The sequence below is a fragment of the Ambystoma mexicanum genome, chromosome 3q (genome assembly GCF_040938575.1).
Source record: "Ambystoma mexicanum isolate Mex_15411 chromosome 3q, UKY_AmexF1_1, whole genome shotgun sequence".
Classification (NCBI taxonomy): Eukaryota; Metazoa; Chordata; class Amphibia; order Caudata; family Ambystomatidae; genus Ambystoma; species Ambystoma mexicanum.
Window position 1 is genome coordinate 922,961,515 of NC_090926.1, and position 25,831 is coordinate 922,987,345.

Genomic DNA, 25,831 nt, shown 5'->3' on the forward strand with positions numbered 1-25,831 from the left:
GAGTCAGGTACAAAACAATGTGGGTAGGAGAGCAGTCAATGGGATTGCACCAGATAACAAAGCGTTTCCATTTACTGGAATAGCAATATCGGTTGTTAGGTTTCCTAGCTTCCCCAAGTATGTCCATGCATCTCTGAGGGAGTTGAAGGTGTCCGAACTCTATGACCTCAGGAGCCAGGCTGCTAAATTCAGAGTTTGCGGGCACAGGGGAGACGAGGGGGGGGTTGGTTGGGGGGTGGTGCTGTGGGTGGGGGAGCATAGACAAATTTCCCTGACCATGCTATCCAGAGCCTGTTCCCCTTGGAGCAGTTCTGGGGATACCTGGAGGCGTAGTCTTGGCATTGGGCATTCTCCAGAGTTGTGAACTAGTCGATCTCTGGAAAGCCCCATTCTGCAGAAACGTTGGAGACGATATCTTCGTTTAGTCGCCATTCCTAGTCTACAGGCCGTAGAAAATCACTGCTGAGCACGTCTGCCAGAAGATTGAGTTCCCCTGGAACGTGTTGGGACACCAGGAACATCCTGTGTTTGAGAGCCCAAATCCAAATGTTTTGGGACAGCTTGGATAGCCCTGCAGAGTGTGTGCCCCCTTGTTTGTTCAGGTAGTACATGGCTGTGGTGCTGTCTGTTAGGATCAGGACTGTCTTCCCCTGTAGCTGTGCCTGAAAAGCTTTCAGTGCTTGGAATACAGCCAATAGTTCTAACAGATTTATCTGGTTGGATGCTAGTTGTGGGGACCACACGCCGTGCGCCGTCTGATGAAGCAGGTGAGACCTCCACCCCATGAGGTGTCTGTCGTGAGAGTGGCATCTACTGCTGGGGTGGTGAAGGTCTTCCCCCTGAAGAGGTTTTCCCTCGACCACCACTGCAGAGAGAAAACGATGGCTGGCGAGACAACTACCAGATCTTCCCAGTGTCCGCTGGCCTGACAACACTTGCTGTTGAGCCATTCTTGCATTGGAGGCACACGCAGACGTTCGTGAGGAACTCAGTAAATGCAGAACGCCATCATTCTTAGCAGTCGCATGGCCTTGCGTAACGTCACTTCCCAACCGGCTAGATACTGAGGGATCTGGAACACCCTGTTTTGAACCCTCTCATTGGAGGGGAAGATGAGGCTGTCTTTCATCCGAATTAGAGCCCCTAGAAACTGTTTGACTTGACTAGGGTCTAAGCTGGATTTCTTCTCGTTAATGGAAAATCCTAGACTGAATAAGAGATCTATTGACTTCTGAGTGTTCAATAGGCATGTTTCGTAGGACTCCCCTGTTATGAGCCAGTCGTCGAAGTAAGGGTAAACTGGGATGGATAGTTTGCGCAGGTGTGCTGCAGCCACTGCCAGTACCTTCGTAAACACCTTTGGCGCTGAGGCAATGCCAAAGGGGAGTACTTTGAACTGACAGTGCTTGTCCTCTATCATGAACCTTAGGTATTTCATGTGAGCTGTCAATATTGAAATATGAAAGTATGCATCTTTCATGTCCAATGTTGCCATGTAATCCTCCTGTTTCAACAGTGGGATTACCTCCTGTAGAGTGACCATGCAAAATTTCTGAGATTGGACAAATTTGTTTGCTGGGCGCAAGTTTAGCACAGAGCGCATGGTGAGATCTGTTTTTGGGTACCAGGAAGTACACTGAATAAGTACCCTAGTTTACCTGCAGAATAGGGACGACTTCTATGGCGTCCTTTCCTAGAAGGGTCTCCACTTCTTGTAGTAGGATTTGCAGGTGGTTCGGCGTCAGGCGTCTTGACTTTGGCGGTCTGAATTGGGGTGGTTGGGCAAATTCTATGCAGTACCGGTTCATGACCGTCTTGAGAACCCACGTTATCCCCTCCCTTGCAGAAAGGAAAGATGTTAAACACCCCCCGACCGGGATGGCATGGGAGGGAACCTGGATCGGAAGGTCATTTCTGACAAGAGGCTGGTGCGCCTCTGGGGGTGGAACCTCGTCCTCTACCTTTCCCACGCCATTGTCCTCTGGGTGGGTAAATGGTGAAGGTATTAGACCCCTGACCCGAATTCCAGTTGTTTCATGTATTATACTGGTTCTGGGGAAAACGAGATTGCCCGCGAAAGGACCAGCGAGAGCTGCTCTCCCTCTGAGGAGAGGGTTTCTGTTTTTTTTTGTTTATTTATAGCGCGCACCAGACCCGAAGGTATCAGGGCGCGAGAACAAGAATACTTTTAATCTTACATAGTTACAAGGCAATACAACAATACAGCGTGTGATACATGTTAAGTTACAAGTATGGTTCCACAACTGCAAAGCGGGATTCAGTCTGGTTTACTGAAGTCTAATACAGGGAATAGCAGGTTATGCTAGAGCTACAGGTCATTTTCTTTAAGCCATTTGATGATATTTAATCTAAAGTGAGGGTAGGATTGGTCAGTCCTTAAGGTGAGTGGCAGGGAATTCCACAGTTGGACAGCTTTGACGGGGAAGCTATTCCCTTCGATTGTAGTCATTTTGAAGGGGGGAACTGATGAGCAGTTTGGATCTAACCTCTCTCCCTGGCTGTTCAACCAGTATCTGGCACTTCTCGCCCACCGCATCGCCGCTCTCTGCCCAAACTTTCAGTGCTATGTGGATGATACCCAGCTCATTTTCAGGCTACCCTCGGCCTCCTCTTCTCCTTCCCTCATCTCTGACTGTCTTTCTGCTATCCAGGATGGTGTGCCGCCAACAACCTCTGCCTTAATGCCAGTAAGACTGAGATTCTACTCATCGGCACACCCACTCCCTCCTTCCCTGCAGCTCTCTGGCCGGCCTCTCTTGGCCCTCTTCCTGCTCCTACTTGCAAGGCAAAAAACCTCGGGTCATCTTCGACTCCACACTCTCCTTCTCTCCTCACATATCCGACGTCTCTAAGAAGTCACACCTCCTCAGAGGTATCCTTCCTTTCCTCTCCTTCCCCCAGAAGCTCACTGTCTCTAGAGCCCTGGTTCTCTCGAAGCTGGACTACTGTAACAGCCTCTATCTAAATCTGCCTGCCTATACTCTCCGCACTTTGCAACTCATCCAGAACAGGACTGCGAGACTTGTCCTTGGCCTCAAGCCCAGGGACCGTGTCTCTCCAGGACTGAAATCACTACACTGGCGCCCAGTGACTGCAAGCATCAAGTTCAAAACCCTCTGCGTTGTCCACAAGGCCTTCTGGGGCCTTGGGCCAAAATACCTTCAACTCTCTCTAAATATCTTCCTTCTCGAGCTCTCCGCTCATCCGCCTCCAACTCCCTCAGGGTCAGCCGCTTCTCCAAACAACGAGTTGGGGGCAGATCTCTCTCCGCTGCAGGGGCCTCCCTCTGGAACAGCCTTCCTGCCTCCCTGAAACTTGAGGAGAACCATCTCCGGTTCCGGAAGCACCTCAAAACCTTTCTCTATACCTCAGCTTTCTCTCCCCCTCTCCCCTGCTAAAATTACTGAAACTGCACTGAATCTGCAACTGGGCCACTCACCGTTCTTGGTCCTTGGCCCAGCCACTCTCCCCTGCACTGCCTCCCTGGCAACCCCTGAACTGCGGGACTGTGTCTGTATCCGTACAGCCCCCCTTCCCAGCACTTGTCTGCACTTACCTCGCACTTGCTACCAGCTGGCCCTTGTTATTTATCCTGTATGCTAATAACCCTGTACTGCACTTTCCCCTCTCCCTTTCCCCCTTGCACTTTTCCCTTCCCCTCTACCCTTGCACTTGCGCGATCTGAATGACACCTGGCCTAGTAGGGTTGTTGTCTATCTCCCCTTGTCCCCGCCTGCCTCATCACGCCTTGAAACACTTGTGTATTGGCGCGTTACAAATGCCATATCATATCATATAGGTCGCTCTGGTAGGTCTGGACATGACTCTTCTTTTGAACCTCTGTCAGGTAGCTGGGTGCTGCATTGTTGAGGCATTTGAAAGTTAGGGAAGCAGTTTTTAGTTTGATTTTGTCAATAGTTGGGAGCCAGTTAGATTGTCTTCTGGTTGTTAATATGTGTTCTCTTTTGGTCATTCCTGTGGCTGCTCTAAGGGCGTTATTTTAAAGTATTTGTATTTTCTTCGTAATGTATTTATTTGATCCCAGGTAGAGAGTGTTGCAGTAATCCTGTTTGCACAGCACGAGTGCTCTTGCCAAGGTTGTGCAACTGATTGTGGAGAGGTATGGTTTTGCTGATCTGATCAGCTTACATGTCTAGGCTGTGGAGGATGCCATAGCGTTCACTTGTTTTGCCAAGGTAAGGCTGGAATCGAGGTAAAAACCTAGTGTTTTTACCTCCTTGGCGACCTTGATTGTGTGGCCATCTATGTCAAAGGATGTGTAGTCATGGCTTTGTTTCTTAATGTTGGGTGTGGTCCCCAGAATGATGAGTTTCATTTTGTCATCATTCAGGCATAGACCATGAAGTGCCATCATGCCTGGATGTGAGGTATATCCTATTCACCAAGGCAAAATCCTGATTGTAATCCCCAGAAAGTGAGATGAGAATCTTAGTGTCATCTGCATAGTTAGTGTAGGTGACACCTAGAAGGTCTAAATCATCAAACAGGGGCTTGGTAAAGATGTTTTACATGGTAGGGGAGACACCAGATCCTTGGGGTACACCACACGTGATGGGAGTGGGATCTGCAGCTGCTGATGTGGAGAATACCCTTATAGTTCTCTCACTTTCGAGGCGAGATATGCGCTGCTGATTCTAAATGGTTGCAGAGTACCTTGTGGTCCACAGAGTCAAACGCTGCTGAGAAATCCAGGAGGAGTAGTAAGGTGGTTTTTTCCTGGTCTCTGAGCTCATCGACCTGGGCCTTAAGATCAATAAGTGCTGTTTCAGTGCTGTGCTGTGGTCTGAAACCTGATTGCCGGGTGCCAAGGAGTTGGTTCATTGCCAGGAATTTCTGAATCTGTAAATAGGCCACTCTGTCTAGGATCTTTAGTAGGAATGGTACCATAGTGATTGGGCTGTAATTTGTAGGTATAGCCGGGTCCAGCGATTGCTTCTTAAGGAGAGGGAGGACCCATGATTCCTTGAGATTGCTCGGTATGGTACCTGAGGTAAATGAAGCATTGATAAGTTTAGAAATAAAGGGAGATAAATCTCTTGCAGCGTCTTTTATAATTTGTGCAGGGCAATTATCGCCGCGACAATTAGATGGTTTAAGCGATAGTATTATTTTTTCAACCTCCAGTATGGATACTTTAGTGAAGTTGAATCGCAGTTCTGGTTTGGCAGCAGTGTGTGGTTTGTCGATTTGGAAGGTAGTGGGTAATATGTTTAGTTTTTTCTTATCGATTTTTTTTTAAAATTTTTTTAATTTTTTTTTTTAACTTGGAGAGTGGCAATTTTGATCACTGAGTGCCCTCTGTATGTTAGAGCACCTTGTTTTATTTTTGACACAGTTGTCAGGTTCCGGGATAGGGTTCTCCAGTTCCTTTAGTATTGTAAAGAGCTCCTTGGCTCCTGATTTAGCTTGCAATAGTCTATTGTCAAAGCTTTCTTTTTTGGCTCTCTTTATTTCGGTTTTGTATTTTGTGGAAGTATTAATAAAGACAGCATTATTAGCCTCAGAGGGTGATAGCCTCAAAGTGGATTCACACGTGCGTTTTTATTTCCTTAGAGATTTTAGGTATGGGGTAAACCAGGCATTTAGGTGTGCTCTAGGTTTACTGTTCCTCATTTTTAATGGGGCGATAGTGTCAAGGGCATTGGCCGTGACTGTGTTAAATTCATTAACTAGGGTGGATGGATCTAGTGTGTCTGGCAGCGAGTTTAAGGTTGGGAGAATTAGCGGTAGTAATCTGTCAGTAGTTATATTCTTTTTATTCTTTGTATCCGAGGAGGTGGTGCTAATGGGTTATTTTGGGTCAGGAGAATTTGAGCATCTATAGTGAAGGCTATATAAGTGTGGTCTGTCCAAACCTGTGAACTGATGGAGGTGATAGTGGTATTGCAATTATAGTCAGCCACCCAGTCAAGTGTTCTGCCCTTCTCATGGGTAGGCTGTGTCACTTTTTGGGTAAAGCCGAGCTCCGAGAGGACATTGGCTATGTTTGTGGCTTGTACATCTTTATGATCGTTGAAGCTCAAGTTCAGGTCTCCTAGTAGAAGGGCTTGTGATGTGTTTTTTAAGTTATCCGAGAGGATCATAGATATGTCCTCTTCGAAGGAGCCAATGGGGCCTGGTGGCCTATAAATAAGGTGTATGTTGATAGTTTGGGAATTTGAGGTGAGTAGCTTGACTGTTAAGGACTCGCAAGTGTTGGCGTGCAGGAGTGTCGCTATTCTTATTGACAAGTTTGTTTTAACTATGATAGCTATGCCTCCTCTGTGGGTAATCTGTTGAAGGGATTTTAGTGTTTCATGTTCCTTCTTGGCTGTCTCCAGTGCATCGTCTACTGCCTTGCCAAACAGGTTGGTCTCCTCCAAGGGTTTGTTTATCAGGGCAGCTTGGGTCTCTGGCTTGAAAGCAGAGTTTCTGAGCCATGCATGTCGCTTATGCAAGGTGCCTTGAGCCAGGATTCTTCCTGCTGTCTCAGCAGTGCCCAGAGTGCTCTTGAGCACATTCTGGTTAACTTGCCTGCCTTCCAAAACGATGGCGAGGAACTTCGTCCGTGCAGGTTCCGGCACTTCCTGAAGGCCTTCTTGTAGAAGGTTGCACTGGCGTCTGCATAACTAGCCAATAGCGTAGTGTTATTGGTTAATCTGGTGGAAAACACAGCTGCCGTTGTGACCCTCTTTCCCACTGAATATAGTATCTTGGACTCTATCAGGGGGTGCCACCCCTGTAGACAGGGGAACACGGCCTGCTTTCTAGTAGTGGTGACTACTAAAGAGTCAAGAGTGGTGTGTCCCTTGATACAGGCAGGGTCTGTTGGAGAAGGACTAAACAACTTCTCCACCCTAGGTTTCATCGCTCTGGTCTGTGCTGGCATCAACAAGGAAGGTGCCAACCTCCTCTTGATAGAGTTCAATAAAGGGATGGCTTGGCTGGCCGGAGGTTTTTCTTAAAGTATATCCTCCACGAAATCAGAATCTGGTAAAGCTTCTTGAGTTGCAATCTGAAAATGGCCGCCTTCTTCAAGATGGTGTTGAACGTCATTTGATCATCCACCGGGGAGGCTTGCCAAACCGGATTGGAGGGGGGAGAATCTATGCACAGGGCACCGGGGTCCTGGTTATGAGTAGGAGACGTCCAAGGCGGAGCATCCACCTGAGGGCTGTTGTTAGGGAGAATTCTCTGTTTAGGCTGAATTTCCTAACCTAGTGAGTCCCCCAGCAGCTTTGCTGGATTTTTGGGGTTTATTTTTTTCTCCTGCCAAGAGTGAGACTCTTTTACCCTCACTCTTGGGCATGATTTGAGTGTGTTTCTTTGAATCTAGATGTGTTTAATGGGCTATGGGGTCTTTTACTCCATAGGGCTTCATGTGTTTTTGGGATGTGTGTTACACAGCACCCTCAGTGCAGTGACACAGGGCTGTCATAGTGACCCCCCAGTATAGAATCCATACCCTGGGACTGACTACTGTCTCCCAGGGCATGTAAAGTCACCATTGACTTTACTAGTCTTAAATTCTGAACAGAACCAGTACAAACCATCATATTATGGACGTACTGGCTGGGGCAATTCAATTGCCCCGGGGTCTGTTAGTCGAGGGGGCACGTCTCCATCCCCCCTGATCGAGTTTTGGCTGGTGGCAGTGGATACTACTTTTTATATTCAACCGCCAATATTTTCCTCTGGGATTTCCCATTGTTTTAGGCTACTACCTTATTTAATTATTTACGGTAGCCTCGAACATACCGCCGGTTTATTTAATTAATATTAATTCTCCGGTTGGTATTTTATGCCAAAACTTGATTCTAAAATGGCGTTTGTGTTCTCTTCTGTGACTCCAACCCAAGTCGAGCCCTTTTGTTCCACTTTTTGGCGGGCTTCTCCACAGAAGCCCTCCAGAGTGGTGCCACTCTGTCTGGGGTACTTAGGAGGGGTGGAGGGGAATTTAGGCACCCTGGACTGAGTTGCCTAAGCAACTCAAGTCGCACTCCGTCCTGATTGGCCCAAGTGGTGAGCCGGCTGGCTCACCACTTAGCATGTTTGAGTGACAGCTAGGCTGAGTGAATGGGGGTTTTCTGCATAAAAGCAGGGCTTTGGGGACTGGAACTTCAGAAGTCGCCACAGGACCTAAGAATCCGATGAGGGAGTAGCTGAGCCGACCTGCCACGACACCACCACCGGTGGAGCCCTGCTGGACCGCCTCATCACTTTTCCCAACGACAGAGGAGATCTCCCGCCGGAGAGTCTTCTTCCTTTGACTGGTGGGGATAACCAGTTTCACCGTCTTTTCGCCTTCCCGACGTACCTCGTGGCCGCCTTGCCTGTGCCAAGCACCCCGGCAACCGGGATACCATGTTTTACCACGACCGCGAACAAAGGTACCACCTTTAACCGGAAAACTCTGCGGCTGGTTTCTTCACTGGTAGTGCAACGACCTTCATCTTTCATGCAAGTCGAAATCTTCTCTTCCACTGGACGACAACGCGACTTGCACCCACTGCCAGGAACAACTGCCACCGCTGGAGGATCCTTCCCACTTAAGGTACCGTGTCCCGCCAGGCTTCCCTTGCTACCGACTGTACGGGGTAGATTTAGCTCCCAGCTTTCGAACATGGGTTAGCCTAGGACACCCTGGCTAAACTTTCCTAAAGCCTCTCTAAACTCTTTTTGAACCCTCTGCAAGACTTTCAAAGCCTAGTGTAACTGTGTGATCTTGGGCGCATTTGTGCTCTGCTCTCTCTAAGAGTGGGCCCAGCCTTTGGACTTTGGCTCACCAGTGACTTTTGCTCTTCTGCCTTGCTAACAGTGTTCCTGAATCTTAGAGTGGTGTACCTTTCCATATTCTGTCTTTTTCCCTCCCTTTCTCACAAACTTATTGGAGTGCCATCTAGTTAAGAGCTCACCTCTGTATGAAAATAAGTGGTGTTTTACTGTGACTTATCTGATAAGGAAAAAGGGGTGAATATATTACAATAGTAACTGTGTTTAGAATATTTTACAATAAGAGTGCTGGAGTGTTTCAAACAGTCTGTTTTTAAATAAATAATTATATACTTTGATACCAAAGCTCTGGTCAGTGTTTGCTTGTATTGGTGTGTCTGAGTGCCTATTGTGTATATTTTGCATACTGCCTAACTCTTCTTGAGAGAAGTCTGACTGCTCAGCCACAGCTACCAGGTAAATCTGGGTGGTGCGGACTGCTACCAAGTGGGTTTACTGCCAACACCTGTAGTCTTAAATCTTTTGCAGTGTTCCCTAAGGGAACTGCACAGGTTTCTGCCTAACAGCGGTCTTCCCAATTGTCTGTAAGATCTGCCTGGTCATCCACATTATCGTTTTCTAGAAAGGTGCCATCCTCATCCTGATCATATGTGTCCATAACATCCTCATCTGTGAGGACACAGGTATACTCTTCATGTGGATCTTCCCAGGTCCTTTGAAACTTGGATACTGGTGTAGAAGGAGAGTCCTCTCGAGGTCTCTTGGGGGCAAGCTTCTCAGAAAAAGAGACACATTTTTCTAACCTGTCATTACATCCCTCAAATTTCTCCCTGGTCCATGAGGATGACCCAGAGAGGTCCGGGGGGTCGGGGAGGGGGTCAACCTCTTCCATTTGTCGTCGAGATTTTTCTCCTAATGTACCTGATAAGGGCACAGGACTCAGTGTAGTCCTTGCGGGGTTCTGAGCACTGTGGCGTGTCTTTCGGCAAGTCTCTAGGCCGTTCTTTGTGCTTCACCGCCTCCTTCAACCTTTCCTTCAGCCGAACTGCCGAGGCAATTCGGGTGATGCTCTTGCCGATGCTCGGGTAATCAGGACGATCTACCGGCTGAACCGGAGGCTGAACGGTGGTCTTCGGTACCACCGGGGCCTTAATCAGCATCTGTGCATCTTCCGGGCGCGTCTCGACAGCAGTGTGACTTTTAGGGTTACCGCCCTTGGTCTTGGATGGCCCAGACGCAGGCCGCGGTTGCAGGGAAGGCTGCTGATCATGCCGATCAGCGGATACCGGCGAAAGTTTCGATTGTTCCGTTGGTCCTTCGGTACGCTTCGATGGTACCACCGAAGCAGAACCTTGGGTTGTGTGTTTGGCGTAATGCGCGTGTACGTGTACATCCCTGTCACCAGGTGTTTTCCCTGTATCGTGACTCGCGTCAGGCCTAGTGGGGTCAGGGACAGGCGTCACGGACCAAGAGGTGTCCGCCGTTAGGTCAATGGCTTCTGACACAGATGCCTGGTCATTGCTGGTCCCCCCATCACATTTGGCGGTTGTGGCGGTGGGGGAAGCACATTCGGCTTGTGACATGCCGTAGGCCACCCAACGCTTCAAGAGGCACTCCTTAAGTGTCTTGGGGTGCAGGAGTTTACAGGGCGCACAATCCGCCTCTTTGTGGTCAAGGGGAAGACAAGTGTTACACCAAAGGTGCTCGTCTTTCTGGAGATATTTGGCCCTGCATGTGGGGCATAATATAAATGGCGTCTCTTCCTTAGCAAAAGACAGAAATAGCGATGACAAGACCCAGGGAGCAAAGGGGGTGAAAGAGGAAAGGCATACTTGTAAGAGAATATGTCTGCCCTGACCCCACTCTCCCTACTGTGTAGGCCGGCCAGAAGGCCAGGCCACGTGGGCGGCAGCGCCGCTTGGATCAACAGACATTGAAAGTCTGCAGTAGTCTTCGGCGTTGTCTCGCAGGATGAACAGTCAAAGGGACTTAATGGGAATAACGACAAAGTCGATAATTATGACAATAACGGTTCTCTATGTAAAAGCTCTGCATTAGGGCGACCAGTAATCTGGGTGGAAAAAATAATCTGAGGGACCTCGGCGCGTGAGGGATTTCGGGTACACTACACGTCACGTTAGGGATGGTTTTACAGACATGCCTATGCCGACGTCCCCTTTCGATCCTCGAACGACAAGATGCAATACTCCCCGATTACCACTGGATGTCAGACCATATGCACAGCATGTGATTCTAAGCAGATTAACAAGTATCAGAACATATATTATCTCACTGTCATATTGTTACCTGCTTGCTCAATAGAATGTTCCCCTTCCAGCTTTAAGAAAACATCCTCCAGTGTTGTCATTGAGACTCCATAGTCTGTGATTTTGTGGCCTAAACGGGTATCAAAATCCGAAAAAAGTTCTAGAAGAAAGGAAAAGGTAATGTGAAATGAAAATTGTATTTCAGTTTTCAATGTTTAAGGATACATCCAGGAATAATTTCAAAGAAATATTGACAGATATGGCCAAACATTCACCACCTTAATCGATGTTGAATTGCATTTCATCTGCACACATGCAGAACCATAGCAGTCTAAATTGGATAGCTTTCACAGTACTGCGGAATGAATATGCACATTTGACTTATGATTACCAATGACCTCATCTTTGAGAACTGTGCTTGCATCAACACAATAGTCCTTGGAAGGTTGCACTGAGATATTTATTCGTAATATATGCTATTAAAATACTCTCAATTTCGCCACCAATGCTTTCATCCTTAAAGGGCAGCTCTTCTAGGAAAAAGTATCCCAGCCATTTTAAAAACACACATTCTTTAGTTTGACAGGAACTGATCACTGGTATTGTGGTATACATAAATAGTTATTTTATTTTGGGTATTTATTGAGCACAGACCTAGCTTTCGAGAAGCAACAGAACGCCGTACAACAGAGGATAATAGGTTTACAAGTTAGGGGGCAAAGTTACAACATCGCTGTATCAAATTATGTTTAAGCAACCAGAGTAGTAATTAGTGGTGCAGTAGGGTCGCTATGGGTGGATTCAGGGTGTGTTATGGTGAGTGAAGAATGTGCTCATTGAAGAGGAGGGTTTTGAGCTCCTTTCTAAATAGCATGTAGGTGGGCGAGAGTCTGTGTGTGTTTTTCTACTAATCGATCCAGCCCACCCTGGAGCTGGATTGAATTTTGAAAAGAAAAGATAAAGAAACAAAGGTACAGAACTCCCCTGCCCAAGAATTGGCGGGTCAGGGGAGAAAAGAATCTAGGAGGTTTTGATAAGAAAAACCTTAGAGAGACTGGCTGGGAAAAGAGAAATGAAGGAAGAAACCAGCAGAGGCAAGAGAAAAAAAGTAAGTGGGAAGAGAGAAAAGAAAACACAACTCCCTGCTGGTGCAGTGCCCTTGAGCCGCCCCCCAGGGGCTGAGGACACTTGATAGCCATGCTACGTGAGCTGGGGTACCCAGTGTTAGAACCGTGGTGCTGCACGGAAAGAGGAATAATGAGCTACCCAGTCCGGGCCACTTAAGGGGGGAGCCCAAACTGGGCAACCTGGCTGTGACCAATGCAGCCTGCATTGTGGCCGGTAAAACAGGCTCAACATCAAAGTTCCCCCAGGCTGTGCCTGGCAAACAACCCAGGAGAGGAATATCTGTGAAGTCCTGCAAGACAACCAGGGTGAAGAGAGTGTGGCAGTGAAGTCCCGGGCTGCCTAGTTGTGTCTTGCCAGGTAAATAAAAGCCACAGACTACAGCAGAGTGCACACATCTGCAGAAATCCACAGGTGTGGTGGTGAGCATGGTGGTTTCCCTATTACAACGGGGACACTGCCTTGAATCAAAATGGCACTGCAGGATGTGCAGGCCGAGGGCTGACATGGCCAAGCCATAAAATTGCTAAGAGGCCGCAGGTGTGGCGGTGAGTAGGGATGCCCCCCCCCTCAGGCTATGGGACCACTCAGAAGATATTTATGGGCCGCAGCAGTGATGTCAGGAGGGCCCCCCAGCCCATAAGCCCACCAAGAAGATCAGGCTTGCCACAGAGCTGCAACAGTAAAAGCGGGCGAGCCCCCATTGGGATGGGGCTGCCCAAGGACATTATAAAGCGTGGGTCACCTGCAGAGTTGGGATGGTCCGAGGTGACGGACAGGACCACCCCAGAAGACCAGTACTGTGTGCTAGGCTGTAAACACCAACTGAGGTAGACTTTTCCCCAGCCTCAAAGTCACTAGGGCACTTCAGTACAGAGACAGACCCAATAAGGTTCTGTGAAAGGGGTGGCTGACTGCAGCTGTCACGCCTGTGTACAAAGACATTTTTATTTGTTTTACGTCACTTTTTGCATTACTGCATATATATTTAAGTTTATACTAAATGTTACGTAGTAATGTTATGTGAAGGAAATGTTAGGAGGTGGAATTGTTATGTAGGAATTCTTATGTAGAAATTCTTAAGAAGGTTTAGGATTTTAAGGTTAGGTGTAAGGAATCAGAAGGGATATATCCGGGAGTGAGTTAAGGAGGAATAGCAGCGGCCTTCCTGAGGATGCCCAGGGGGTGGGACCACCCATGGGGATCATCCTCTGGCCGTTCCAGGTATTCGACGGTCCCACCATATTGGTCTATGCAAGGAAGGGTGGGCTAACAGGGCAGATCCCTATTTAGGTGTAATTCACCCCAGGGAAGTAGGGGTCATAGCGAAGTCATGATGACCAATCTGTTAGATCATCTAAAACAACTGGCAGACCAGAATGCCCCCCTTCAACTTAAAACATGCAGATATATTTTTGAACCTCACACATGGTTTTCAAAAGATCTGTCAGTTCTAAATGAGAAAATTAAAAACGTTTGGAAAAAAAACCATCAGTAAAGAATAAAGAAAAATGGAAAAATATAGAGTCAAGATACAAGAAAGAGATAATAGAGGCAAAAAAACTGTACTACAATAATCAAATTACATCAGCGGGTAATGCCACAGGTAAACTTTTTAGTATCCTGAAGTCCATTGAGAAACCCAAGGCAATTTCTCCTCCCTTCACTCCATCTCAACAGGACTGCGAGAATACCCAAAAAGCTTTTTTTATGAAAATCGAAAAAAGCTAGAGACATAATTAAGAAATCCCAATTAAACAACTCAAAAAATCCAATTCTACCCCTTGAAGATCCTATTGATAATGTCAAAAGGTTAAGCTATAGGGCTCAATGGGAATGGGGAAGGCGCTAATTACGGGCCCGCAAATAGCGGACCACACGTCTTTTGCGGGTCCCGCTAAGGGAACTCGGAATTGGGCGGTAAGGGTTTACCGGCACCGGCATCCTTACCGGTGCCGGTAAACCCTTAACGCCCAACTCGGAATGAGGCCCTTAGACTTGAACTTGATTTAAAAGACATCAAAAACAATCTTTTTGTAAAAACAGTCTTATACTGGATAAGAGTTTGGTCATGTCCACAGTTAACCAAATTTACAGAGGCTTTTTCGGTTGTCCTGGCGCAAGATGGTAGCACCAACCTTAATTTGTGTATGCATGTTAAGAACTTACTTGGTGATCTCCATCTCTGAGAACTATGAGACAATCCATCTTGTATAAATAGCCAATCCAAAGTTCAAGTCAGAAGTGCCTATAACACTATGGTTTTGTCGTGTCTGAATGATGAGTTTCGTCTTCACTGTCTCGTGAATACTGGTTATGTAAAACTAACATTGGGCGTGTAGGATACCTCAAATATATACACCCCCAGTTTGCCAGATCTCTTTACATTAGGTTCAGACTTGCCGTTTTACCCCTGGCGCTCCTTCCAAAGAGCTGGAATGCTACAGCTCGGATCTTTGTTGGTCATGTATTAATACCAAATCGCGTCTACAGCATTTCATGCTCTTTTGCCCAGCTTATTGTGATCTCGCCAGCATTTCACTGTTGTGTTCTTTGCCGATTTGAAGGTCGCAAGTTCCTATGCTTGGTCCTGCTCTGCCCTCCAAGGCACGATCACATCAGGGGGTTCCCCCTGCGTACCATATGCTCTCCTCCGCCTTCCTTCGCTCGTTTTAGTCAAGTATACGTCTCATCTTAAAGAGACATCCTCTTTCCTTTTTCTGACAGATTCACGTCAGCATTGCCACAGCCAAATATAAAGATGTTACATTCTTCTTCCGAGCAGGTAGTCCCATTTATGCTGATATGCTGGGCAATTTGGGACGTTCCTCATAGGAGAAGGGACAAATACGCACAATTCATTGCACTTTTTATGACCATGGTATTTCATTTGTGTGGTTTTTATGTATTTTGTATTTTATGCTGTAGGTTTTATGACTCATGCCAAATAAAGCAAATTGATAGATAAATAAAGAGGGGTCCCTGTTGGGATCCCCAAAAAATCATTTTTTTAGGAGCAGGTGTATTTGTCCAGTTTTGAGAGTAGTGGGAAATGTTATTTTGGTGAGGGAAGCATTGACAACAGCAAGGAAATGATCTAACGATTCTGTGGGGCATGCCTTGCGGTCAGAGGCTGGCAGGATATTACAGTAGACGGTAGCTTTGAGGGAAGCTAGGGCGTTGGTCAGGTCCTCCATAGATAATGTTTTGAAGGTGGCGCATGGCATTGTTTTGCACTGCAGAGTGATTGGGGAAGGGTGTGTAATGTGGTTGGTGCAACGTTTTCATGGATCTTGCTGTTCTTGTCAATGAAGACGCTGTTAATGATGGTACATTTCTTAATGGAATGAGGGATTGAGGTGTGTGCAGCAGGTTGATGATTGCTTTGAATAGAGGTTTGCTTTCATTGATGTCTTGGTCTGTGGTCCTCTGATAGTAGGTGGCTTTCGCTGTAGTGATCAGTTCTCTGTGGGCAGCAGTGAGGTCTTAAAGTCTTGTTACATCATATGATATTTTGGACTTGTGGCAGGTTTTCACTTGTTTTCGGATAGCTCTTTTACCCAAAATTAAGTTATTGTGTCCAACAGGGGACTGATAGTTTATGTCTGATGGTTTGTTTTTTCCTCTGGGCCATGTATGTTAATGTTTTCAGGATATTGTTGAGAACTTGTAGTATGTTGTTGCAGTATTTGTTCTAGGGTCTTGATAACAGGAGATGAGGTAATCAATGAGTGATTTCAAAGGAAGGTCTTTGAAGTAGTGGAATGGCTGTTTGATATGCTTAGGTGGTGTCCTTTTGATTGGGACAACATTGTCAATGATGAAGTGATGAGACCAGTAAACAGAGATAGGTGTGTTGTAATGGAGCGTCAGCAGGGAAGTGATGATGAGGTCTAGGATGTTGCCTTGCTTGTGGTTCTGGTCAGTAGCGTGTTGGGTAATGTTCAGTGAATCTAACAGCCTGAAAGGAGCCCGCTTTGTCATCCTGGTGACTGTGCTGCCTAGGAGGTTGAAGTCTCTAAGGAATGATGTTGTTGCAGCTTGTGAGGGACATGATGGTGACCAGGTAAGTTAAGTTATCAGTGACTAATGTATCGGGTTTGGGGAGCTTGCAGATGAGGTTGAAGGTGATGGTTTCAATGGGTAAGTGGCAGGTAAGGGCTCAGAAGGAGCTGAAAGTGACTATGTCTAGTGTGGTGCAGGCTCAGGAAGATGTATGGATTGTGATGAATCTGATGATGGCATCACTCCTGTTCTGGCGGTAACCTCTCCCCATGTCGCTAGGGACGGCAGCTGCTACATGATCCTGTCCGTGGGGGCGGCGATATGAGGGAGGACCACATGGAGGGAGGTGATCCTCAGGGGGGTGACACAACATCATCAGATGAGACATGGTATCCCCCTTTTCCTCTTAGGGATACTCCTCCATTCCCCATGCCTTAATGGCTGATTGAATTAGCTCCTTGCAACCATCCATGAGACCTGCTGATAATACCTTCCAATGTTCTGTAAATAAGTTACCAAAAACTGACTACCATTTCCATGAATGTGAAAGTACTGTCATGAGAAAGCAGAATGGAGCAATGAGGATCACTAATGGTGAGAAGCACAAGCCACGCTCCAGTGGTTGTGAGCGCATGATAGGTGCCAGAACATTTAAAAACCCTAACCAGGTGGCAGGAGAGAAACGCTGCCTGGGAAAGACTTGTCCTCTCAGTATCGACAGAGGGACTATTGGGCTGCTGAGAAAACCGTGGGGCCACCTGGCTCAGGGAGAAGGTCAGAGAAAGAAGACTACCAGAGCCGGTCTGCCGCAAAGAGGCTGTGAGAGGAAGAGGGAAATTGTGGGAACTGGAGGCAGTATCCACGCCGCCCGAATGCAGAGAAGCAAACAGCAGGCAAGCATGATCTGCATAGGAGGAGGAAGACGCCAAACTAAGTCGGTGAGCCCGGGAAGTGCGAACCAGACACCAAAGCACTGCTTTGCCTTCACCGTGGGAGAACCGAAGAATGCCACAGAAAGCCATTGAGTCTTCAGCAGGGAAATTAGAACACAAGGGTGCTTTGACAACCTTACCAAAGACAAATAAGAGTAAATGAAGCACATAAAAGGGAATGTGAAACGCAATACTTCCAAAGGGGGAATAACAGAATGAATGCAAGATGTATACAAGTGTGTCAAGTGAAGCACATGAGAAAGTCCTGACAGGAGAGCATACCAGGCAAAATCAAGTATGCAAGTGTGTCAAGTGAATGAGTGAAGCACATGAGAAAGCCCTGGCAGAAGAGTATACCAAGCAAAGTCAAGTTGGCAATTGTGTAAAGTGAATTGCATGTGGAAGTTCTGGGAGGAGAATACACCAGGCAAAACCAAGACTGTGAGTGATTACATAATAAGCAGCAACAAGGCAAGACAACGCTATGCAAGGAGAGCAAAGGGGGGGGGACATGGTTTTCAAAAATCAGCAGGTAAAAGGCAAAGTTCCAAGAAGATGGAAGGGCAGAACTGGGGGCCAGGCATTAAGGAACAAGATGAAGGAAGAGTCAAGCAGGGGTACAGTACAAAACAGGCACGAGCCAGGAGCAAAGGAACTGTCCTGAGCAATTAAAGGTAGAGTCACTGGCAGTAGTTAAACAGGTTTATGACACATTGCGATCACACCAAAAATGGGGCCGCAGCAGTGAACAAATGTTGCAGTCAAAGAGGGAAAGAGCAGAAGGCTGAGAATCAGTCCCATTTTTACCGTGATGGAAGCTGTAGCTGCAAAGCGTCAAAGTAGGTGGTGTGCCAGTGTAGGAAAGGGTGAAAAAAGGAACATCATGGAGGAAGATTACAAAACCTGCCAAACACCGGAAAGTCCCGGACAGGCTGGACAGGCCCAGCCAGGGGAGAAATCCTTGTAAGAGGTCCTTACAGTGGGGGCCGGCTTAGACTGCCGGCTCCCCCGCCATCGGTATAAAAGAAGCAGGTCTCATCAAATGAGCATCAGTCAGTGAGGAACGGGCAGGAAAGCGCCCCTTGCATCAGCGGACAAAGGGACCTGCCATCTTGATGGAGCCCGCAGCTCCGATGTTAGAATTAATGGCCCGTGAGGCCCACAATCAGGAGCAGCTCCACCACCATGGCTGTGAATGGAATTAGTTGTGTGGAGGTGGAGCTGCTTTGCAGTAGCAGGTCCTGTGCCAGGTCACTAAGAATGACTTTTACTTGCCATGTTGCTGCTTATTATGTAACCAGCCCTTATGTGGGTGAATCTTGCCACCTACTCTCTTCATAACACGACAGGCAGCTCCTGATGTTTTCTCCCCATTTATCTCTTGACACGTTTTACTCTTGTTCCTTATGCTGCATTGTTTTACTTTGTGCTCAGTGTTTTATTTGCTCTCTCACTTTACCCTTTCACTATGCTACATTGCATCCCTCTCCTTCTTGCTTCGCTCTTTTTATGTTTGTATGTTGTTTCCCCTCCGCCCTTGTGAGGCCTTTCCAGTCGCCATACACCTACCTGCTTACCTAAAATGTTTGTCTGCATGCCTAATGTAGCCCCTCATTCCTTGAGATTGCATTCCCAGTTCACTCTCACTCATATATGACTGTTATATTTGCATTCTGGTTCCCTAATGCAATCTACCTACCTGATCACAGCACTTATTTGTGTTCTGCATGTTTTGTACCTCCCCTTCCCCTGCTTCACTTCCTTGCCTCCGCCCTCTTTCTTTTTCAACACTTGCACATTATAAATTGTCTCATGACCTAGTCAGAAAGTCTTTGTCTGTCCCCTCACCTCCTTCACCGTCCTTGCTCCTTATCTCTTGCTTTAGCACTTATACATTTCGAATGCTTCAAGACCTTTTAAGAATGTTTTTGTTTTTATTTTGTTTCTTGTCCCTTTCCCTCCTTGGCCCTCATTACGACCCTGGCGGAATTCGGAAAACGATGGCGGAAATGCAATACCGCCATCGAATAGCGCTCGGTGCGACTATGACCCGTCACCGCAAAGTACGAAGCCATTAGCGACACCGTAGTGAATGCCAACGCTAACTGCACCAAGCACGCGCGCGCGCGCCATGCCAAACCGTAAATACCACCATGGCGCAAGGGTACGCTAATTCCGACCCTAGCGGACATGTACCTAACGCCATCAAGCATGGCGGAATGTACCATTCCGCCATGGTGAGAAGTACGGCATCGCGAATCAACCGTAAACGGCCCCACTGAGTGCCTGTACACCGCTCCCTGCTCACAAAGTACAACTCCCCGTAGGTGCAATGAAGTCACAATGCAACCAGTGAAATGTACAAGTCACCCATGCATGCCAACGAACAAAAGAAACACAAGAGGGGCCAATGGGAGCTGCAGGGCACAGATGGCACGAATACAGAAGCCAATCCAATGGACATGACCACAGTCCCCCCCCCCCGAAACGCACGCAAACACAGGCACCTGTGACCAGCAATATTCCGAAAATCACATCATTCCACCAGTCCACCTGGCTGACCGGCATCTGTTACACAAAACCCAATCCCCCGCCCCTGAGCATGACAACATTCAAACAGTCATATTGGCAGCCCCCATCCCTGACCTCACTGGGCTTCGTAGGCAAACGCGCCCAGTACAGTACCACGCAACTAAACTCCAAAGCTGGAACCCAATGCAGATCTCCTCCCAATACATCGCTCCCCAAATAGGAATATGCCACATCACTTGCAAAGAAGAACGCTACACGGGCCAAATCAGAATAGAAATTTAATGCACAACAAAATCACCAAGCCCATACAGCCATTAGGCCATGAACTCCAAAACACATTTCACCATTGTGGGCTGCATCCGCAAGAAATGACCAGCCACTACTTGTGTGACGCCCTGTTCCATCATGTTACACAGAGCCACATTCACGTACGAAAAGGCAACATGGAAGCGCACAGAACCGCAGGGCCGTCCCAATGGGGAGGCACTAGTCCAGCTGAAAGGCCGAAATGTTGCTCCGAGCCACCAGTACTGCGTAAGGGCATGTGGCCCATTGGCGATCGTCCCATAAGATCGTAATGCTGCTCCACTGATTAACACGAAGCAGCAGGTGTCGGGAGTAAAAGCCATCTGCAGGAGTGGCATACAGATGGCAGTGGCAAAAGGGGAGGAGATATCTGTCAACCAAAAGAAAAGAAAAAGAACAGAATGGCAATCAGAACTACATCCGAACAACTCACTTCAATGATCACACTAAATCCACAGCCATATGCATGCTAGCCCACTCCAAAGGATCATCACCACCCCAAAACCACTTGCGACTCATAACCATCTATATCGAGGTGTAAACACCATCACAAACGAGTGTACCTGTGCATGCGTCTGTCAAAACAGAATCCATCAGATGGGATTGGTAACGTGCATGGACACAAGTGTCTGAGGGCGCGTCGAGACCGGGAGGGCTCAACAAGGCCAGATAGACGATGGTCCCACTATGGCAGCCCTGCATCACATAGCGCAGGGGAGGCGGATAGATTCCAAGAAGCCCTGTACATGGCAAACTCTGTATCAAATCACCTGCCCATGCATCCATTCATCATTCCCTCATCCCGGGATTAAAACGCCTGAATATTTACTCACATAACATTAGAAATATCCATTGAGTCTGTGCGTTATGCAGCCTGCAAAATCCACAGTGCCCCAGCCCGTAATTCCAGTGTAGTGAAGTAACATGTATTTGGGAACGTCCGGCCTCATCGCCCACGTCGCTATTGCGCATCCCAAACCATTCATATCAATCATTGCATCCTCGCCATGGCCCCTGTCTCAAGGACATTGAACAATAGAACGTTATATTTGCAGTCAGACCTGAGGGCATTTCCTCGCCGCTAGCTGAAAACCGAAAGCGCCGCCCTTCGAATTCCTCATTTGCAACATCACGTCGAAGAGGCATCTGTGGCCGTTTGAAATCACTAATTAATCCATCTAGTGCGGCTGTGTGTGAAAATGGCAACTGCCTTCACCCACAAATGGGACGCCCCGCCCGTCGTTGCAACTCGGTACAGTGATGCATGAGGGCCCACCGTTACTCGAGTACTACGTTCCACTGACCCTTCACAAGTCTGTTCGCGACTGCACAGATAGTATGTGAAACAATGGGACCACAGCAGAATGAACATATCAACCAATGTTACACGGCCATCGGGTACAAATACATGATTGCAATAGCAAGATGCCATTCCTCGAATTGCAGCGTTGTGTGCGGGACGTGTTCGGCCAAAGGGGAGAGCAGTTTGCACAGGTGGAATGAATCACCACAGGTGGAGGCCATACAGCCTGAAAAAACATAAATTGCACACCCAGTCTCCTCCCACAACCACACCCACTCCGAAATGCTACCGGCAGGACTCGCGATGTTGGCCCTGGGGGACCTGATAGCACTGCAAGTACTCCAACTCCAAGAAGAAGACGAACACCAACTACAACCGGCCGCACGGAGGAGACGCAGGAGGAGGAGGAGGGCAAGGCAGGGCCAGCAAGGGCCGCCAGCACAGCCACTACCACCACGCAGGCAGCCCGCAATCCCACGGCTCCGAGCACATCCGTTCAACCTCACTGATGAGCAGATCCACACCCTCTACCGTCTGGACCGGGACACCATAGCCGCCATTGTGGACATGACACAGGCTGACCTTGTCAGCATGATAGATAGCCCAACCGCCATCCCACCCCTACTGAAGGTGGTGTCTGTACTCCACTTCCTGGCCACAGGCACCTACCAGCACACAGTCGGACAGTTGCATGGCATTTCTCAGCCACTGTTCTCACGGACACTATTGCAAGTGCTCGATGCCCTCCTGCAGCACGCAGACGACTACATCTCTCTACCACGCTCGGAGCAGGAAATTACAAACACAAAAGTGGGATTCCATGCACTTGCCGGCATACCGGGTTGCATTGGTGCCATCGACTGCACCCATGTGGAATTGGTCGTCCCACATGCCATGGAGGCCCAGTACCGCAACCGTAAACAATTTCATTCCCTGAATGTACAAATGGTGTGTGACTCCAACAGGATCATTACACATTGTTGTGCCAGATTCCCTGGATCAACCCATGATTCTATGGTCTTGAGGAACTCTACTATACCACGCTACATGGAGCGACACGCAGGGAACAGATCCTGGCTACTCGGTGAGTCTCATTTCATGCATGATGATGTGGGGTATGTGATGCGGCAATGACCTGGCAGGAAGGGGGGGGGTGTGCGTACGTAGCAATGGCATTCCACATCATACGTTTCTCGTCCACATACAGGTGATGCTGGGTATCCACTGAAGAGATGGCTCCTCACACCAGTCCGGAACCCACGGGACCAGCATGAGGAGGACTACAACCATGCCCACTCACGTACCCGTGTAGTCATAGAACAGGCATTCGGCCTACTGAAGACTCGTTTCCGCTGCCTCAGCAGGTCTGGCGGGGCACTCCTGTACCGCCATGAGAAGGTTGCAAAGATGGTCATGGCATGTGTCATGCTCCACAACATGTGCGTACGTAGAAATGTGCCCATGCCCCCTGACGCAGAACTGCAAGCACCTGATGATGGTCATGATGAGGGTGGGGATGTGGCAGCACCTCAAGGAGTCTGCGAGGCACCGGAGGGCCGTGACATTCGTCAGCATCTCATTGATGCATGCTTCTAGCACTCACGCCTGGTGGCTGATACATGGACACGGGACTCGTGGCACTGTGTGTGTCTGGGACATGCACAATATGGACTGTACGCCTATGATGGCCTAGTACACAAAGATCAATGTCCACACATCTCATTGGTTGATCGTGCACTGTTTATGGCATATGTGATATCATGTTGAACACCCTATCGACCCGCCACCCAAGTGAGCCCAACACACCCCCTCCACCCTCCTACCTCCCCCCCGAACACCAGTGTCCAAAGATGCTCATTGTCAGTGGGCTGTCGCTATTGCAAGCCCCCTCTGCGGGTATCAGGGGCACCCCTGCCTGTGGAGCGCAGGTTCCTCCCAGATCTACGTTGGGGGCTGCCCTGGACGGAACTTGCAACGGATGATGTCTCTGCCTGCTCACGTCCATGCATGTCCCTAAGGGTTTGCGAGAGCTCAGTGAGCACACGGCGCACTGCGGCAAGTTCGGCACATACGTCTTTGGACGTCGCATGCAGTTCCCCCCTCAGGCTCTCGGTGCTTCTCTCCATTTGGACTCTCAGGCTCTCGGTGCTACTCTCCATTTGTGCCCTTAGTGTCTCTGTTGATGTTTCTATGTCTGCCTTAGTGCCCCCACATTCATCGGCATGGTCCTTGAGGAGCGTGGCCAGTTGCTGCTGTTGCACGATTAACTGGTCGAGGGACTGTTGCCTCTGCTGGGCCATGGCCATTTGCGGGGGTGTCACAGAGGGGCTGTTGACCTAATGTTGCCTTGCCACAGGGCTTGTGGGGGATGGCCAGTCGTCGTCTTGTGGGTGCCCCTGCGTGGTATCCTCATGTTGTACGGGATGGGACAGACAGGGGGATTGGGACAGGTCATGGATGGATCTGACTTCGACATCCCCGTCTTCTGTGTCGGAGCATGCTGCCATCAATGGGGTGTCACCTATGGTGCTGCTGCCACCAGAGGCAGTGCCTTCTGTGGCATCCGTTGGGGGGACCTGTGGTGGTGGTGGTGTGGGCATGCTGGTTGCTGGGGTGCCTGTTGATGTTCCCTCCTCTGTGCTGCCACCTGATTTGTGCTGCTGCCGTGTCTTGATGCGTGCAGCTGAGGTGGAGGGTCTTTGGCCGTTGGTCTTGGCCCTCTTTGCAGGTGTGCTGGTAGGGGTGTCCTGATGCTCGTCCTTTGGATCGGACCCTGTGGTGGAGTAAAGGAGGGCGAGGGTTATTAATGGGTCTGTGGGAATTGGAATGGCATTGTATCACATGCATTGGGGTGGTACCTGAGGGTGATTTGGGTCGGGGCCTTGGAGGTGCTTTCATTTGTGTGTGGAGTGAGGGTGCAGTTGTTTGGCAGCCTGCAGTTAGGGTGTGCCTGCTGCACGTGTAGTGCGTGTTTTAGGGGTTTTTGATTAATTATGTATTTATTGTGGGTTTTAACGTGCGCTATCAGGCCGATGTATGTGGACGTTCTCCTGGCCATGTGTTTCTGTTGCACTATGTGGACACATGGTACTTCGCATGATTGGACATTGTGGATTTAGCATTGTTTTATCTGGCCCACCTACCTGAATCTTCGGATGTCTGCACTCCTTTCTCCATCGCTCCGACTCCCTCTATGCTCTCCATTCCGATGGTGGAGGCACAGATTTCTTCCCAGGGGGTCAACTTGATGGGTGATTCAGGACCTCCCCCGGTGGCTGTGGCAATGTTGCGGTTGGCAGAGAGTATGCTGCGGACGCGTATCCGCAGGTCGTCCCATCGCTTTCTGCATTGCTGTGGGTTGCGGGGTGCGGTCCCCACCGCACTTACCCGCTGTGCCACCAGAGCCCATATGGCCTTCTTGTTCGCAAGTGCCGTCCTGGTCATTTGCGTGGAGAAGACGACGGCTGCATTCTCCTGGAGGGTCTCTGTTAGCACGGTGAGTTCCTCACGGGAGAAGTGGACCTGCCGCTTGCGGTCGCACGCTTTCTTCGCTACTTTTCCCATTTTTCTTGGTTTCGCTAGGGTGGATGACGGGTTGGGGTGTGTCTCAGGGTAGTGTTTTTGGTGGTTGTGTGGTTTTAGTGGTTTTATAGGTGTACGGCGGGATGTTTCCCGTTCCGGGCCCATGTTTTTACTTCCGTTTCCGTATATTTCCGGTCACCGTACTTTCCGGTAGGCGCACACTGCGGTGTCCGCTGTGATGGGTGGCGGTATTGCACCTAGGGCGCCGTACGGCGGCGGTGTGGGCCGTTTTGGGGTCATTTCCGCCATCGCGGACTTTGCACTTCCGCCATGCCGTGGTGCTCGTGCCCGATGGGTCGGAATGGGCCGCACTTTGCTCCTTCGTGCAATGGCGGAAACGCTATTTACGCTGTGGCGGTCCGGTCAGTCACTTTCCGCCAGGGTCGTAATGAGGGCCCTTGTCTTGATGCACCTTAAAACACAATTCTTGCTGTATAGTGTGCATTACCGATGAACAATAAGTAAATGAATAGAGTTAAATTAAAGTAGGAAGAAACCTTGCAGGGGGGGAGGGGTACGCCATGTGACCTATGAAGTTGGGACTAACAGCCAAGTTGTTTCATATACAAGTTTGTTGTTCTTGATCAGAGAATTCCAAGGAAGACTCATACACATAGGAGTTTAAAATGTCTTGAAGAGAAAACCTGAAGAAGGGAGCAATCCCATGGAACTGTGAACTTTATCCGTTGGGAACCTTTGTGTTTGAGTTCCGCCTTTCCTTTTGAACTTGAACATTTGTGCACTATCAAGGCCAAAGACATTACCCCTTTGCACTGGAAAGTTAATTTTAGAATGTGAGGGCCAGAATAGTACATTGGACACAGGACATTTTTGCTTTGGACATCTTGACATTTGACAGACCGTTAGTTTTTGGTTGAGGTAGGGAAATACCTCTTAGAGTAGGGACAGTGAGGCATTTTCCAACCTCTTTTTATTTTGAATAAAAGTTTATAGCCACAAACATGAGCTCTCTGTGTCTGCATCTCATTCCTTCACATGATGATGGTGGCTCGTTCACCAGTCTT

General features: G+C 48.6%; 1 protein-coding gene across 1 annotated transcript in view; it reads right to left on the reverse strand.

The window, feature by feature from the left end:
• The window catches only part of LOC138583117 (ATP-binding cassette sub-family A member 9-like), a 2,332,105-nt gene that overhangs the window by 1,338,459 nt on the left and 967,815 nt on the right, over nucleotides 1-25,831 (reverse strand). The window contains exon 18 of the mRNA XM_069655077.1: nucleotides 11,062-11,181. Coding sequence (XP_069511178.1) covers nucleotides 11,062-11,181 — 120 coding nt within the window. The remainder of the gene's footprint in view (nucleotides 1-11,061; nucleotides 11,182-25,831) is intronic.